The following is an 18,273-nucleotide window of genomic DNA, read 5'->3' as shown; positions in this document are numbered from 1 at the left end:
TCCACACTTGTGTTTCCTACTGGTGCCTATTAAGGTTTCCCAGACCACGATATGTAGAAATTATTGATGCATGGAGGACTATCAAATATGGAATTGGCATTAGTAGGGTCAGTTGTTCATAATTCATTTATCTGAAAAATGAAAATGAGTGTGAAGAGGAACCAATCTACTTCACCCATGAGAAAAGTATCCAGTAGTCCATGTAGTGTCTAATATTAACATTGTCTCTCCATCCAGGCTTTTGTACTACGACCATCACGCTAGGCCCTCGGAACACCTCAGAGTTCAACAACTTCTCCCCTACTCCATGTCAGATTCCAACAAAACCAACTTCACCAACCCCTCCACCTTCATCCTGCTGGGCATTCCTGGCCTGGAGGCGGCCCATGTCTGGATCTCCATCCCCTTCTGCACCATGTACGCCATAGCCGTCTTGGGGAACTTCACCATCCTGTTCATTGTGAAGAGGGAGCCGAGCCTCCATGGGCCCATGTACTATTTTCTCTGCATGCTGGGTGGCAGTGACCTGGTCATATCTACGTCCATTGTGCCCAAAACATTGAACATCTTCTGGCTCAATTCCACGGAGATAGATTTCAGTGCCTGCCTCACCCGGATGTACTTTGTTCAGTGCTTCTCAGTTATGGCATCTGGGATCCTTGTGGCCATGGCTTTTGATCGCTAGATCGCCATTTGTGATCCCCTGAAACATTCCACCACCCTGACAAACCCCGTGGTGGTTAAGATTGGCCTGGCCTTGGTGCTGCGTGGCATCATGGTCGTACTGCCTTATCCTTTCCTCGTAAGATAACGGCCATATTGCAGAACCAACGTCATCCCCCACTCGTACTGCGAGTACATAGCTGTGGTGAAGCTGGCCTGCGGTGACACCCGCGTCAGTAGTTACTATGGTCTCTTTGTGGTACTCTGTGTCAGGGGTCTGGATATGATTTTTATTTCTGTGTCCTATACCCAGATCCTCAGGGCCATCTTCAGCCTCCCCACAAAGGATGCCCGGCTCAAGGCTTTGGGGACCTGCAGCTCCCACCTCTGTGTCATCTTAACCTTTTACATCCCAGTTATTTTCTCCTCCCTCACACACCGGTTTGGCCACAATGTGCCCCTGCATTTCCACGTTCTCATTGCCAACGTGTACCTCCTGGTGCCCCCCATGCTCAACCCCATCATCTACGGAGTGAGGACCAAACAGATCCAAGACAGGCTATTCTGGCTCTTTACTTATAAAGAGATTTAAAGTTTTTTCCAGACTGAGCTCTGTGCAGAGCTGGCTGGTGACTTGGTGCTGTGCTCTCTTCCCTAAATTACTGACTGGGCAGTCAGAGAGACATTAGACCAGAGGTGGGCAAACTTTTTGGCCCAAGGGCCACATTGAAAATGCAAAACTGTATGGAGGGCCGTGTAGGGAAGGCTGTGCCTCCCCAAACAGCCTGACCCCCTGCCCCCTATATGCCCCCTCCCACTTCCTACCCACTGACTGCCCCCCTCAGGACCCTCCACCCATCCACTCCCCACTCCTTGTCCCCGACCGCCCCTCCCATGACCCCCTGCCCCTAACCCCCGCCTTGGGACCCCACTCCCTATCCAACCCATCCTGCTCCCTGTCCGCCTACTCCCCTGACCCCTATCCACACCCAGCCACCTGACTGTCCCTGCAGGACTCCCATGCCTATCCAACCCCTCCGGTTCCCCGTCCCCTGACCACCACCACCCAGAACCTCCGCCCCATCCAACCGTCCCCTGCTCCCTTTCCCCTGACTACTCCCTGGGACCCTCTGCCACTTATCCAACCCGCCCACTCCCCGCCCCCTTACCATGCCACTCAGAGCGGCAGGACTGGCAGCCGTGCCGCCCAGCTGGAGTAAGCCATGCTGCTCGCTCGGGGGCATGGCTGCGGGGGAGGGGGAACAGCAGGGGAGGAGCTGGAGGCTAGGCTCCCCAGCCAGGAGCTAAAAGGCCAGGCAGGACAGTCCTGTGGGCCGGATGTGGCCCATGGGCCGTAGTTTGCCCACCTGCGCATTGGACCCTTTCCTGACCTTACTGTGTTGTGTCAGTGTGACATACTGGGGAATCGGTCAGTGTCCTGTCTTCCAATGGTGGCCAGTGCCAGGTGCCCCAGAGGGAATGATCAGAACAGGTAATCATCAAGTGATCCATCCCCTGTCACCCATTCCCAGCTGCTGGCAAACAGACACCGTCCCTTGCCATCTTGGCCATTGATGGAACTTCACAACATCCTCTGGCAAGGAGTTCCACAGATTGGCTGTGTGTTGTGTGAAGAAATACTTCCTTTTGTTTGTTTTAAATTGTTGCCTATTAATTTAATTTGGTAACCCCCAGTTCTTCTGTTATGAGAAGGATTATATCCCACTTCCTTATTTACTTTCTCCACACCAGTTATGATTTTATAGACCTCTATCATATCCCCCCTTAGTCGTCTCTTTTCCAAGCTGAAAAGTCCCAGTCTTATTAATCTCTCCTCATATGGAAGCCATTCCATACCCCTAATGGTCTTTATTGCCCTTTTTTGAACCTTTTCCAATCCCAATATATCTTTTTTGTGATGGGGCGACCACATCTTCACGCAATATTCAAGATGTGGGCGTACTATGGATTTATATATAGGCAATATGATATTTTCTGTCATATTATCTATCCCTTTCTTAACGATTGCCAACATTCTGTTCACTTTTTTGACTACTGCTGCACATTGAGTGGATGTTTTCAGAGAACTAGCCACCATGACCACTAGGTCCCTCCCTCTTATCCTGCTTTCTCTCCCCAAGGCTATGACCCTGGTACACATCTCCCCTCAAGGCCACAGCCCCTCTACACCTATTCCCCCGAGACACAGCCCCTGCTCCACCTCTTGCCTCTATCTCCCACTCCCTTCTCCGCCTCTTGCCCCAAGTCTCTGCCACTGCTGCTTGCTCTTTTTCCCCTTCCCCGTCACTCACTGGATAACCTCCTGGGAATCAAGCTGCTCCGGGGACCTGGGTGATTGAAACAGCTTTAACTGATTAGCATGGTGGATTTTATCTTTAGTACATTTGCCTCCTGTTCCTCTAATCTTGTACACTGCTGAACTGAGTTGATCGATGATTCGGAAAGGTCCGATCCACTGATTACACAGCTTATGCTCTGGTGCTCTGTAGGATAACAGCATTACCAGATCACCAACCTCCCAAGTGTCGTCAGATGCTACTGGTGTGGTGCTCTGCTCTTGTTCGATGATGATTAACACTGTCACTGAGGCATTACAATCCCTAGAATTGGGAAGGATCCCCAACCTAATCAAAGATGAGCAATTATTAAATTGGTATTGCCCTAAATGTTTTGAAAGGCCTGAAGGGGAGAGATCTATATGTTTGAATGCACGTCCACATGTATCCATTGGAATTATGAGATCAGTGGGGTCTGTGACACCACATCCCAACCGAGACAGATGTTTATCTTCTCAAAATTGTGTTGTAGCACAATCCTTGTATGTTTCATTCACAGTCTCTTTACCCATGTTTGACTCAGACAAGGATGTGTATAGGCGGTTGGCTGCAGTACAGTCCATAGGTCACCTCGAAGTTGGCATCTACAAGGTACCTGTCCATGTGTCTCCCTTGGTAGTCTATTACACTGCAATCCAAACATGGAAAGTTCTGCAGATGGCCTGTTGCTCTAAAAAAGGGCCTCAGCATATCTGCAGATGTAATGTGTTTGAGGCAAATACTATCTTGCGTGGACTGCAGGGAGAGCTCCAGAATCAATCCTTGTTAGATGGTCCAACTAACCAGATGGAAAACTCCTATGGAGAGGACGACCTATGCTGGAAATGGCCCATTTTGCATAGTAACCAACCAGGAAAGGTTCCTATATGGTTCCTTAGACTGTCAGGTCACAGATCCAAATTTCTGTTTTACTCTAAGCAGTTTACCTCAATTGGAAATCAAGTGATTTCCCCTATTCCTGCCTTTGAAAACACAACTATTGTTCCATCTGATCCCTCCTATCAGGATTTGACTATTTTATAGACGCCAACGCTTTTGGTACATATTCCCCCTCTGGGATTACAATTAAAACAATTGGTATCCCAAAAGGAAACCCACCTTATCCAGATAACAAATAAGCAATTGTCCAGTTATTATATGGGGAAGGCCAAGAAGTAGATTCTCCCTGTGAGGAAATTGGGTTGAAAGGATGGATTATTATCCAAGGAATTGCAACTGGGATTGTTTTCATCACTGTAGGATGTATGCAGTGTAAAATCAATAAGTTACAAAGACAAACACCTTCGATACAACCAACTAATTATGCCTCTATAATGCCCAGGCTGGAGCTATATCAAGAAACAGAGCCTGTTCCCACACCTGAACTACCTGTCCCTTGGTCAGTGTGATGGGGTTCTTTAGTAATCACCCCATCAAAGGGGGGATTGGTAGTCCTGTGGCAGGGCAGGGGTAAACCCCTTTAAGGCCCTGCTAGAATGCTGGCTGAGCCCTGCTCCCTGCCCGGGAAGCCCGGTGTAGAGGCACAGGCACTCAGCAGGGGGCCCAGCTGCAAGCCCTAACGAGGGCTAGCTCCGAGCAGTAAGATGAGCCAAGTAGAGACAGCTGGGCTGAGGACTGAGAGGGCTATAAAAGCCCTGGACAAACCTCAGTGAGGAGGCTAGCCTGGGAGGAGACAGGAGGGCTGCATCTCTGTTTCCTTACCCACTGGAGGGCACCACAAGGGGCAGAAGACCCTGGGAAGGGTCTGAGGGGTGATTGCTGTTGGGAGAATTGGGACTGCACAAAAGCACTGTAAATAAAGGCACGAAGGTGAAACCACTAAAGAAGGCATTGGGACTCTTTATTCAACCAGCCCAAACACAGCGCGCCGGCACAAGAGGGTGGAAACCTGCGCGGACCCTGTGACAAGCCCATAGGGTCACAGTTTGCAGGGCTGGGTGGTGAAGCTACAGGTGTTGGAGGCAGCTGGTGGCAATAAGAACCCGGATGTTGGGGAAAGTGGGTTGGCAGTGACATGGGGGCACAAGGGAAAGAGTTTGGGGACAAGGGCTGTGGGGGCGGCGGCACGGAAGTGCTCTGCCTGCATTGCTATGAGTGCCTGTATCGAGTCTGCTTGGCGCTCCATGATGCTTAGCAGCTGCTCCATGCTTTAGTGCCGGTGACCCTCATTCTGCTGTCGGTCCCTCCTTTCACTCTCCCACCACTCCTGCACTTTTTAGTTTTCATTAAGGGACTGCTGCGTGACATCATGCAGTATGTCCTCTTTGCTTCTTCGTGGGCGCTTCCTGATTCTTTGGAGTCTTTCGGCCATTGATAACAAGGATGGCTGGGATCTCAAGGTTGCATCTGTAAAGCCAAAATGCAACACTTAACAGAGGCAGCATTGTTCACACCAGACAGAGCAATGATTCGACTTATTTAAAGACAAGCACAGTGTACACAATAATAGAAATTGCCTGTCCCAAAGCCAGCACATATAACCTGCAGGAGCCCCAAAATGGTGAGTAAGCACAGGGGCAGGGGGACTGATTGTTTCACAGCCTGTAGCCCATAGGATTATTTTGCTAGCTATTATATCCTACTAACCCAGCCAGCAGTATCAATTAATATGTTTCTTTTCCTGAAATTAATCCATTTTATTCTTATATTTTATCAGTATTAATTCCTTGGAATTTAGGATGTGTTGAGGCATGTGTTTCCTAATAATAAGTTTTGCTGAAATGCTGAAATGCAAGAAGCCCACCAGCCTGTAAGATCTGGTAAGATCTGCTCTACAGCAAAAAGTAGAATTGGTTATAAATATGTCAGCATTATAGCTGGCAACCTTTGGCACAGATAAGAATGGTCCCTGAACTTTGGGGAACCAAAGGGAGGAACTATCCACATCACATCACAGGTTTATCCGGCATCTACAACTGGTTGGTAACCGCAGCGTACACCACAACTTGGAGGTCACCAAGAGAGCCTAGGCTGGCAGTTTTGGAGTGAGATAGTCCTTATTACTATATTTAGAAAGTAAGTGTCATAATCCACTAACCTAAAGGAGAAGGGTACCCATAAATTTCTTAGTGTACTGAAATAAGATTTGAGTATAGTAGGTTGGGCCTGAATTACAAAGGGTCAGAATCCTGTAAAATACCTTGTAAGAAGGCTCTTCAGGGCTTATCTAAAGCTCCTGAAGCTTTGGTTTCTTGGAGTGCTTTTTCCCGTTCTCCTATAATCTATCTATCTATCTATCTATCTATCTATCTATCTATCTATCAGCTCAGCTTGTGCAGTATAGTATAACTACTCAACATTCCTAAACATTGGGGAAGCCAGCACCATCGTGTTATTGGGCATGCCAGGAGTGAGGCTGGTCCTTCACCTCCTATTACCGGTCCTAAAGGAAGGCTGTGACTATGTTAGGTTAAGGTATTTATAACAGAAATGTTACCACCAGGAGTTTTGGAATTGTTTTACTGTTTTGCAGTTATAAGTTTCATTGCATTTCTTATTTTTATGTTAATTTGAATAAATATTTTATCAGTTTGGTATTGTCCTCAGTGTACGTGTTCTTGCCAAGCACCCCGAGAGTCCACTCCCGACATAGAACTCGCTGAGTTCTTGAACTCTGTCGTCTGAATTGCATAAGAACCTATCAGTCTTCTGGTTGGATGCAATCAGTGGTGAGCCATAACAACTAACCCATCAAATTCAGATCAACATAACTATCTCATAGCTTCCCCCACCTCAGACCTAAAGCCTAAAGTGTACCATGTTAATTCTCTAAAGCCCTTTTATTCCAGAGAATTAAAGGTTTTTCAGTTTACAGCGCAGGGAGGAGATGACGCTGAGTGGCCTGAAGGTGTCTACTACGAAGGGAAAAGTGACGGTGGCGTGGAAGAGGCAAACCTGTCTATGACCCTTGGACATATGCAGTGACAGCAGATCAAGGAGCTGCGCACTATCTTCGCGCCGATGTTTTCAGCCACCCCAGGACGGACCGAATGGACATACCACTCCATTGACACAGGTAATGCTCACCCAATTAGGGCCCAACCTTACCGGGTAGCTCCTCAAGCCAAAACTGCTATAGAACGGGAGATCCAGGACATGCTACGGATGGGTGTAATCTGCCTCTCTAACAGTGCATGAGCATTTCCAGTGGTTCTAGTTCCCAAACTGGATGGGGAAATACACTTTTGCATGAACTACCATAAGCTAAATGCTGTAACTTGCCCAGACAACTATCCAATGCCATGGACAGATGAGCTATTGGAGAAACTTGGACGTGCCCAGTTCATCTCTACCTTAGACTTAACCAAGGGGTACTGGCAAGTACTGCTAGAGGAATCCGCCAAGGAAAGGTCAGCATTCATCACCCATGTAGGGCTGCATGAATTTAATGTGCTCCCTTTCGGGCTGGGAAATGCACCTACCACCTTCCAGAAACTTGTAGAATCTCCTAGCCTACCTTGATGATGTGGCCATATTTTCTGATTCATGGGCAGAACACCTGGAGCATCTACAAAAAGTTTTTGAGAGCATAAGGGAGGCAGGACTAACTGTTAAGGCTAAAAAGTGTCAAATAGGCCTAAACAGAGTGACTTACCTTGGACACCATGTGGGTCAAGGAACTTTCAACCCCCTACAAGCCAAAGTGAATGCTATCCAAAAGTGGCCTGTCCCAAAGTCAAAGAAACAGGTCCAATCCTTCTTAGGCTTGGCCGGATATTACAGACCATTTGTACCGCACTACAGCCAAATCGCTGCCCCACTGACAGACCTGACCAGAAAGAAACAGCCAAATGCAGTTCAGTGGACTGAAGAGTGTCAGAAGGCCTTTAACCAGCTTAAAGCGAGACTCATGTCTGCCCTTGTGCTAAGGGTCCCAGACTTTGACAAACCTTTCCTAGTAACCACAGATGCTTCCGAGCGTAGTGTGGGAGCAGTTTTAATGCAGAAAGGACCAGATCAAGAATTCCAACCTGTCATTTTTCTCAGCAAAAAACTGTCTGAGAGGGAAAGCCACTGGTCAGTCACCAAAAAGGAATGTTACGCCATTGTGTACATTCTGGAAAAGCTACGCCCATACGTTTGGGGATGGCATTTCCACCTGCAAACCGACCATGCTGTGCTGAAGTGGCTTCACACTCTCAAGGAAAATAACAAAAAAAACTTCTTCAATGGAGTTTAGCTCTCCAAGATTTTGATTTTGAAATACAGCGCATTTCAGGAGCTTCTAACAAAGTGGCTGATGCACTCTCCTGTGAAAGTTTCCCAGAATCAACTGGTTAAAATTGTTCTTGAAATGTGGGAAATATTGTTAGTTTTTATATATTCAGTAGTATATCTAAAGGTGCATGTGTCTTATTAACTCTGTTTTTTCCCCTAGAGCTCCAGGAAGAAATCACAGCCAGTGTAGAACAGGCTGTCCACCACCATCTGTGGTTTGGGGGTCATGTCATAAATATAAAGGGAAGGATAACAACCTTTATGTCTGCAGTAATATAAAGTCCCTCCAGGCCAGAGGTACAGAATCACTTTACCTGTAAGGGGTTAAGAAGCTCAGATGACCTGGTTGGCACCTGACCAAAAGGACCAATAAGGAAAGAAGATACTTTAAAACCGGGGGCGGGGGGGCAGTAGAGGTTTTGTTTCTGCTCTTTTTGTTTGTTCCCTCTCTGGACAGAGAGAGAGATCAAGCAGGTAAACCCTCTCCTAAAAAGATACCTGAAATGATACATCTAAAATTACAGAAATTGTAAGTAAAGGCAAGGAAATGCATTAGATTATCTTTTGTTTTAGCTTGTGAATTTTCCATATGCTAAGAGGAAATTTCATTCCTGTTTTGTAACTGGAAAGCAGAGTCAGAGGGGAATCCTCTGTGTTTTAAATCTTTTTATTTACCCTGAAAAGTTACCTTCCATCCTGATTTTGCACGTATGATTCTTTTACTTTTAAAAAAAATAAAATTATTCTTTTAAAAGCCGGATTGATTTTCAGAGTCCTAAAAACCCAGGGGTTTGGTCTGTGATCACTTTGTAACCAATTGGTTAGTATATTATTCTCAAGCCTCCCCAGGAAAGGGGGCGCAGGGCTTGGAGGAATATTTTGGGGACACAGGGACTCCAAGTGGCCCTTTCCCCTGGATTTTTATCTAAATCACCTCCTGGAGCTCGGGTGTAGGGACGATCGGTCATTCACCCTCCTGTCCCCGGACCAGGAGAAGGCATTTGACAGGATGGACCACGGGTATCTCATGGACTCTCTATGGGTGTTAGTCTTCTGGCCTCAGTTTGTGGGTTTTCTCTAGGTGCTGTATGCCTCCATGGAGTGCTTGGTCAGGTTCCACTGGACCGTGACCGAACCGGTCAGCTTCGGACCAGGGGTATGTCAGGGGCGTCTGCTGTCGGGCCAGCTGTATACTCTGTCTCCTCCACCAGAGATTGACGGGGTTGGTGCTCCATGAGCCAGAGTTGTCTCTGGTCCTGTCAGCATACGCCGATGACGTGCTCCTCTTGGCCCAGAACCTGGGCAACCTGGTGCAGGTGGAGGCCTGTCAGGCGATCTACTCAGCAGCCTCATCCACCTGGGTCAACTGGGTCAAGAGCTCTGGCCTGATGGTCGGGGACAGGTGTCAGACGAGCTCCCTCCCACCCACGCGTACTAGAAGCAGGTCCACTGCTTTATCTCGACATTTACCTTTCCGCCACTGTAACAAAGCGTCCTTTGGCAGGACACTACTGAGAGTATCAATTCAGGACAAATTGCTTAGAGCAGGGCAGACACAGGCCAAGACTGGGGTTCCTTCACTACTAAGGCACACCAAACCACACAAGCAATTCCCTCAGACACTCCAATGTCCCAGTATCACCACCAGCACCACTCCTTATGGGGATGAATGTTTATGAAAACCAATACCCCAGTAAAGGAAAAAAGGTTCTCCTGATCCCAAAGGATGAAGCCCCAGACCCAGGTCAATATACAAGTCAGATCTTACCCACAAATCACGCTGTTGCCAATCCTTTAGAATCTAAAGGTTTATTTATAAAAAGGAAGAAATATAGATGAGAGTTAAATTGGTTAAATGGAATCAAATACATTCAACAATTGCAAAGTTCTTAGTTCAGGCTTGTTTCAGGCTTGATGGGATTACTGCTGATTCAAACCAATCAAGTCTCTGGAGTACAAACATCCCAGCTTGGATGGGTCATTCAGTCCTTCGTTCAGAGCTTCAGTTTCAAGCACAGTTCCTACTGAGGTCAGAAACAGGATTGAAGACAAAATGAAGGGGTTTCCAGGGCCTTTTATACCCTCTACCATGTGGAAGGAAACCCCTTTGTTCTTACTGTGGAAAATCACAGCACACATGCAGACAGCATAATTATAACCAGCAAATTACAACCATTACATAGACACCTTACTTGATCTCTTCGTACCAGATTTGATGCAACTACAGGACCTTGGTTGCAACAATGATCTATACGGTCCCAGTTCATGTCAATAACATCACAGACACGCATCCTTTTCTGGCAGGATTTGGAGACCGGGGTGGGTGAGTGGCTGTGGAGATGGACAGAACTGCTCCGGTGCCTTTCCCAGGACTGCACTGGGTCTCTCCAGGGATTCTGAGTCTTTTTTGACTGCCGCTGCACATTGAGTGGATGTTTTCAGAGAACTATCCATAATGACTCCAAGGTCTCTTTCTTGAGTGGTAACAGCTAATTTAGACACCATTATTTCATATGTATAGTTGGGATTGTTTTCCAATGTGCATTAATTTGTCCTCACCATCCTGGAACATACTTTGGGATTTGGTCAGAGCCCTCCAGGGTATCTAGGGACCACCTCCTGCAACTCATGGCTTCTCCTCCACCTTGAGTCTGTCTCTCTGCTGCAGCCACAGCCCTGCAATGAAAGAGCCCTGTCTGCCGGACTTGTGCCTCTCTCCTGCCCCATCATCTTCCAGCTCAATCAGTTTTTGTGTTTTTAAAGGGCTGGACCAACACTTCTTTCTCTGTTCCCTCTTCTGGCAGGTTCCATTCCTTCCGTGCCCACCAGTCCACAGAGAAGCTGAAGAAAACTGGTTTTATCCAGAATGCAGTTACTCCCTTCATCTGTCCAGGTGATATTTCGTTAGGGCGGATATTTTTAATGACCAACCTATTTATAGACAGATGCCTCCATTCCAGCCTCCTGCTGTTCTGCTTATAAGAAGCACATGGTATCTTTTTCAGGGGAAAAGGCAATACGCCGCGTTTATTGAAGATACAGCAATTAGCATTTGCATGGATTCACACACACACTGTCCCACCAGTCAATGTTATAGTTACCAGGCTATAGTCCGGATCAATCTAGTGGCCATGTGGGTTGATCATGGGTAGGGAGGAGCCGGGTTCTGTCAGTCATGACACGATACTCTGGGGAAGTCTTGGCAGGATGAACCCAAGGTTTCATAGAATCACAGAATCATAGAATATCAGGGTTGGAAGGGACCTCAGGAGGTATCTAGTCCAACCCCCTGCTCAAAGCAGGACCAATTCCCAACTAAATCATCCCACTAAATCATTTCACAGCAAGGCACCCTGTTTATATAGTGACTTTTTTTTCATTGGGACCAATGAGTTTTGCACTATCATGCTGTAATCAATTGTTGTTTGACAAGTACTTGTTTTTTAAATTGTTTTGTTTTTATTTTTTCTATTTTGTTTTTTATTACCTTTTTTAGGGAGTTACCCCATGCTGGTTTTGATTACAGCTATTTTGTCCCCATTGATAGGTACCTGTCTTATTTTTAGAGTTCTTAATTTGCCCTTTTCTGACATTTCAATTGGGGCGTGTTGTAATTTTCTGGCGCCCTTGAGTCTGTCCTCGGTTCCTCCCTAGAACATCTGGTTCAGTGATGGCCTTTACACTTATTTTCTAACGCACACATTCCTCATTCACAGACAAAACAGAATTGATTTACACAGAACATTTGAACAGGAACATCAAATTGCAATGAAAGAGAAAAACAATCATGGCATTCTTTTACTTATTTTAAAATGCTAAACCTACAATGAAGTGGTCACCCTAAAAGGTCTGTTACTGCCTTGAAATCAACTCAGATGCAGATTCTGGCTGATGCATCTTTACCAATGGCCCACTAGGCCATTCCTTTCTGCTATTTAAAAAGGATGACTGTCAGGATATAATTAAATCATACACCAAGACATTTAATACGTGCTACATTATTATTCTTTATTTTTTATTTTAAATTATATAAAATACAAACATAAAATCCTACTACTACACTACCCCTCAGTACAAGGAGCATGAGTAAAAGCCCAAAGATATAAGGCTACAGACAATTCATACAATCTAATGTGAGTTAATAGGGTTAAAACATCTGCTCAATGTGCACTGGCAATCAAACAAATGAACAGAATATTGGGAATCATAAAGAAAGGGATAGATTATGAGACAGAAAATAGCATATTGCCTCTATATAAATCCATGGTACAACCACATCTTCAATACTGTATGCGGAGATTAATAAGACTGGGACTTTTCAGCTTGGAAAAGAGATGACTAAGGGAGGATACGACAGAGGTCTATAAAATCATGACTGCTGTGGCAAAAGTAAATAAGAAAGTGTTATTTACTCCTTCTCATAACACACAAACTAGGGGTCACTTCATAGATTTAGTTGGCAGAAGATTTAAAACAAACAAAAGGAAGTATTTCTTCACAGTCAACCTGCGGAACTCTTTGCCAGGGGAAGTTGTGAAGGCCAGAATTAGAACATGGTTCCAATAAGAACTAGATAAGTTTATGGAGGATAGCTCAATCAATAGCTATTATCCAGGATGGGCAGGGATGCTGTCTTTAGCTCTGTTTGCCAGAACCTGGGAGTGGGCAACAGGGTATGAATCATTTGATGATTCCCTGTTCTGTTCATTCCCTCTAGGGCACCTGGCATTGGGCACTGTTGGAAAACAGGATACTGGGCTAGATAGACCATTAGTCTGACCCAGTATGGCCATTCTTATGTTCTTATCGAAACCCCAGATATATCTCCACCCTTTTCCCCTCCCTCCCCCGCTGTAATGCATTAGACCTCACTTCCCTCCCAGAACTGGAATAAATTGCCTAGGGAGGTTGTGGAATCTCCATCTCTGGAGATATTTAAGAGTAGGTTAGATAAATGTCTATCAGGGATGGTCTAGACAGTATTTGGTCCTGCCATGCGGGCAGGGGACTGGACTCGATGACCTCTCGAGGTCCCTTCCAGTCCTAGAATCTATGAATCTATGAATCTATAAACTGAGATAGAACCCAGGAGTCCTGCTGGGATCTCTCTCTCTGCAGAGTTAGTAACAAAGTAAGAATATACATTAATATTTTAAACATAACCAGTGTCCCTTAAGTGACCGGGCACAAGATGTCAGAACATGTTAGTATTAGAGCTGAGTGGGTCTAATATTTATTTTATTTTATTTCTTTTATATCAGAATTAGACACAGAGCTCCTGTCAGCTAATGGCTAAGTTATCTGCCACAAAACTAGAGTTTTCAAGACCCTAAGTAGCCCTTGGAATCACGGTTAAAGTTGCCACCCCCACGGAAATCTGAAATGTCTCCCTTTTAGCTGGGTTCGGGGGAGGGAGGTGGAAATGATCCAACAACTGACATGAGGAGGGGAATAGAGGAGCAAGCTACAGACTAGGGACCAAGTGGCTAGGCAGAAGTCCTGCAGAAAAGGACCTAGGTGTTACAGTGGACAAGAAGCTGGAGATGAGTCAACAGTGTGGCCTTGTTGCCAAGAAGGCTAACGGCATGTTGGGCTGTATAAGTAGGGGCATTGCCAGCAGATCAAGGGATGTGATCATTCCCCTCTATTCAGCATTGGTGAGGCCTCATCTGGAGTACTGTGTCCAGTTTTGGGCCCCACACTACAAGAAGGATGTGGAAAAATTGGAAAGAGTCCAGCGGAGGACAAGAAAAATGATTAGGGGGCTGAAGCACATGACTTTTGAGGAGAGGCTGAGGGAACTGGGATTGTTTAGTCTGCAGAAGAGAAGAATGAGGGGGGATTTGATAGCTGCTTTCAACTACCTGAAAGGGGGTTCCAAAGAGGATGGATCTAGACTGTTCTCAGTGGTACCAGATGACAGAACAAGGAGTAATGGTCTCAGGTTGCAGTGGGGGAGGTTTAGGTTGGATATTAGTGTGACGGGTTGAATCACAGAACCCCCCTTGGGAACTGCCAAGTGATGTGTCAAGACTATTTCTGCCCTGGCTTTCCTGCCCTGGCAGCTTAGGACTCCAGCACCTTGTCTTGCTGAGCCAGACACGCCCGTCTGCTCCAACACAGAGCCAGGCTCTGAATCGTGTCCCCTAACAGCTGTAGGCTTAGCGGAAAGCAACTTACAGAGGTATTCCTGTCTTTAACATTTAGACGCCCAACTCCCAATGGGGTCTAAAATACAAATAAATCCGTTTTACCCTGTATAAAGCATATACAGGGTAAACTCATAAATTGTTCGCCCTCTATAGCACTGATAGAGAGATATGCACAGCTGTTTGCCCCCCCAGGTATTAATACATACTCTAAGAAATACAGAAAGTAGGATTTAAGTGGTTCCAAGTAGTGACAGACAGAACAAAGTGAATTACCAAGCAAAATAAAATAAAACACGCCAGTCTGAGCCTAATACAGTAAGAAACTGAATACAGATAAGATCTCACCCTCAGAGATGTTTCAATAAGTTTTTTTCACAGAGTGGACGCCTTCCTAGTCTGGGCACAGTCCTTTCCCCGGTACATCCCTTGGTCCAGCTCAGGTGGTAGCTAGGGGATTCCTCATGATGGCTCCCTCTTTTCTCTGTTCCACCCATTTATATATCTTTTGCATAAGGCGGGAATCCTTTGTCCCTCTCTGGGTTCCCCCCGCCCCACCTTCTCAATGGAAAAGCACCAGGCTAAAGATGGATTCCAGTTCAGGTGACATGATCACATGTCACTGTAAGACTTCATTGCCCACTTGCCAGCACACACGTATACAGGAAGACTTACAGGTAAAACAGAGCCATCTACAGTCAATTGTCCTGGTTAATAGGAGCCATCAAGATTCCAAACCACCATTAATGTCCCACACTTTGCATAATTATAATAGGCCCTCAGAGTTATATTTCATATTTCTAGTTTCAGATACAAGAGTGGTACATTTATACAAATAGGATGACCACACTCAGTAGATTATAAGCTTTGTAATAATACCTTACAAGAGACCTTTTGCATGAAGCATATTTATATTCCCACTCATTAGCATATTTTCATTAAATCATATAGAATGCGTCACAATTAGGAAAACCTTTTTCACTAGGAGGGTGGTGAAGCACTGGAATGGGTTACCTAGGGAGGTGGTGGAATCTCCTTCCTTAGAGGTTTATAAGGTCAGGCTTGACAAAGCCCTGGCTGGGATGATTTAGTTGTGGACTGGTCCTGCTTTGAGCAGGCGGTTGGACTAGATGACCTCCTGAGGTCCCTTCCAACCCTGATATTCTATAATTCTATGACGGGGCGGAGCCTTGGGGGGGATGTAAAGCAGGGTCGGAGCCTTGGCAGAAGAGGTGGGGCAAGGGATGGGGTTTGGGGGCTCCAGTTACCAGCAATTAGAGAGGTGATCGCCCACTGAATTGTACATAGCCCTATTCCCCAGTTTGTCATGCTGACACACATCACAGTGACATCAGGAAAGGATTTAATGTCTTTTTGACTGTCCAGTAAGTTTTTCAGGGAAGACGGCCCAGCACCATGTCACCTGCCAGCTCTGCACGGAGCTCGGTCTGAGAGCCAGAGCACCAGGAGGAAATTTTAGATCCCTTTATGAGTAAAGAGCCGGAGCAGCCTGTCCCGGATCTGTTTGGTCCTCACCCCATAGATGATGGGGTGTAGCATAGGGGGCACGAGCAGGTACGCGTTGGCCATCAGAACGTGGAAATATACAGCCATGTTGTGGCCAAACCGGTGCATGAGGGCGGAGAAGACAGATGGGATGTAAGTGGATAAAATGACACAGAGGTGGGAGCCACAGGTCCCAAAAGTCTTGAGCTGGGCATCCTTTGTGGGGAGGCTGAAGATGGCCCTGAGGATCTGGATATAGGACACCATGATAAAAAACACATCCAGACCAGTCACCATGAATCCCACAGAGATGCTGTAGTTACTACTGATGTGGATATCAGCACAGGCCAGCTTCACCATAGCCATGTGCTCACAGTATGAGTGGGGGATAATGTTGGTTCTACAATATGGCCACCGCCTCGCCAGGAAGGGAAAGGGCAGTACAAGCATGAAACTGTGCAGCACCATAGCCAGGCCAATCTTCATCACCACGGGGCTTGTCAGGATGGTGGAATGTCTCAGGGGATGGCAGATGGCCACGTAGCGATCCAAAGCAATGGCCACAAGGATCCCAGAGTCCATCACTAGGAAGCAGGCAACGAAGTACAGCTGGGTGAGGCAGGCACTGAAATCGATCTCCCTGGAATTGAACCAGAAAATGCTCAGCATTTTGGGTAGGGTGGATGTAGACAGGACTAGGTCGCTGCCGGCCAGCATGCAGAGGAAATAGTACATTGGCTCATGGAGGCTTGGCTCCCTCTTCACAATGAAAAGGATGGTGAAGTTCCCCAAGATGGAAATTATGTACATGGTGCAGAAGGGAATGGAGATCCAGACATGGGCCGCCTCCAGGCCAGGAATGCCCAGCAGGATGAAGGTGGAGGGGTTGGTGAAGTCGGTTGTGTTGGAATCAGACATGGCGTAGGGGAGAAGGTGTCCAACTCTGAGGCAGAACGGTGTCTCCTGCATGTACCGTACGTTCCCCTGACTTCCTGTATGTGCCCAGGCTCTGGGGTGATGGTCGCAGTACAAATGCCTGGATGGAGAGACAATGTTAATATGAGACATACATGCACTACTGGAGGCTGTTCTCATGGGTGAAGCAGATTGGTCGCTCTTCACACACTGAACAATGACATTTTCATTATTCAGATAAATGAATTATGAAGAACTGGGCCTAATAATCCCAATTCCATATTTGATGGTGCTCTATGCGTCAATAATTCTACATGTCTTGGTGTGGGAAACCTTAATAGGCAGCAGCAGGAACCACAAGTTATCCATCATTGTTCCTTAATGTAATGAAAGCCAGGCTAGAGAGTCCATGCTGTAGGGAGTTCCCCGTTCACCCGGCTGCTCAAAACCTGAGATTATTAAAAAAAAAAAACCTTTTGCCAAGACATGTGCCAGGGAGAAACATCTCAACTAGAACACACCTCATTAATGGAGAATAACCTGCTCTGGACATGTGCTCAGTTTTGGTCACCCAGTCTCTAAAAAGGATACAGCATTATAAAGGAGATTTCTGAGACAGGCTCTGAGAATGGGGAAGGCTGTCATATGCGGACAAACTGATAAGTCTGGGACAGTTTAGTTTAGAGAAGAGACAAAGAAGGGGGTAATTGACAGAGGAGAGTAATATAAAGAAAAGAACTGAGAGTTTGTTGGATAGCTAAATAGTCACGATTCCACAGTCAAGGAGGTGGAGAACTTTGGCTAAAAACCCAGTTCAGTGGCAAAGTGAAGGCAGCAATTATGTGGGGAAAAACAATATATACAAATGGGAAAGAAGCGAAAATAGATGGCAAGCAATACAAATTGGAAGATATGAAAATTGATTGGGGACGTAAAAGACATCAGGGAAATATCCATGCTTGGCGGGACTAAGGATAACAAAAAGGAGGTTATTAAGTATATTAAGAACAAAAGAAATCCTAGAAAAGGTTTAGGCCAATTCCTAGATGGAGAAAGGAAACCTCTTAATGTTGCAGAAAACACAGATGTGTTGAATAAATAGTTTTGTTCTGTATTTGGAAAAAAGCAGTATGAGGTACTCATATCACATGAAGTAATGAAATATTCCCCAGTCCAGTAGCTGCCAAGGAGAATGTTGAACAGCATCTACAGTAGAACCTTAGAGTTACAAACACCAGAGTAATGAACTGACCGATCAACCACACATCCCCTTCAGAAGTGGAAGTGCGCAATCTGTCAGCAGCAGAGCCATAAAAAAAAAAAAAAAAGAAGCCAAATACAGGACAGTTCTATGTTAAATGTAAAGTATTTTAAAAAAAAGGGAAATATTAAAAAAAAAAAAAAGATTTGACAAGGTTAGGAAACAATGGAAAACTGGTATGGGATTAGTTAAAAAAAAGTCTATG

General features: G+C 45.9%; 1 protein-coding gene and 1 pseudogene across 1 annotated transcript; one reads left to right on the top strand and one right to left on the bottom strand.

The window, feature by feature from the left end:
- Nucleotides 1-307: 307 nt before the first annotated feature.
- Nucleotides 308-1,255, top strand: LOC112125507 (annotated as a pseudogene).
- A 14,607-nt stretch (nt 1,256-15,862) lies between these two features.
- On the bottom strand, nt 15,863-16,810 carry LOC112121498 (olfactory receptor 52K1-like). Its single transcript, XM_024220476.2, has one exon. The coding sequence runs from the start codon at nt 16,808-16,810 to the stop codon at nt 15,863-15,865; it is 948 nt and encodes a 315-aa protein (XP_024076244.2).
- Nucleotides 16,811-18,273: the final 1,463 nt, after the last annotated feature.

Source organism: Terrapene carolina, unplaced genomic scaffold, assembly GCF_002925995.2.
Source record: "Terrapene carolina triunguis isolate 2854851 unplaced genomic scaffold, T_m_triunguis-2.0 Scaffold17344, whole genome shotgun sequence".
In the NCBI taxonomy this organism is placed as follows: domain Eukaryota; kingdom Metazoa; phylum Chordata; order Testudines; family Emydidae; genus Terrapene; species Terrapene triunguis.
The sequence above is the reverse complement of the archived record's forward strand: the minus strand, read 5'-3'. Positions and strand labels throughout refer to the sequence as shown.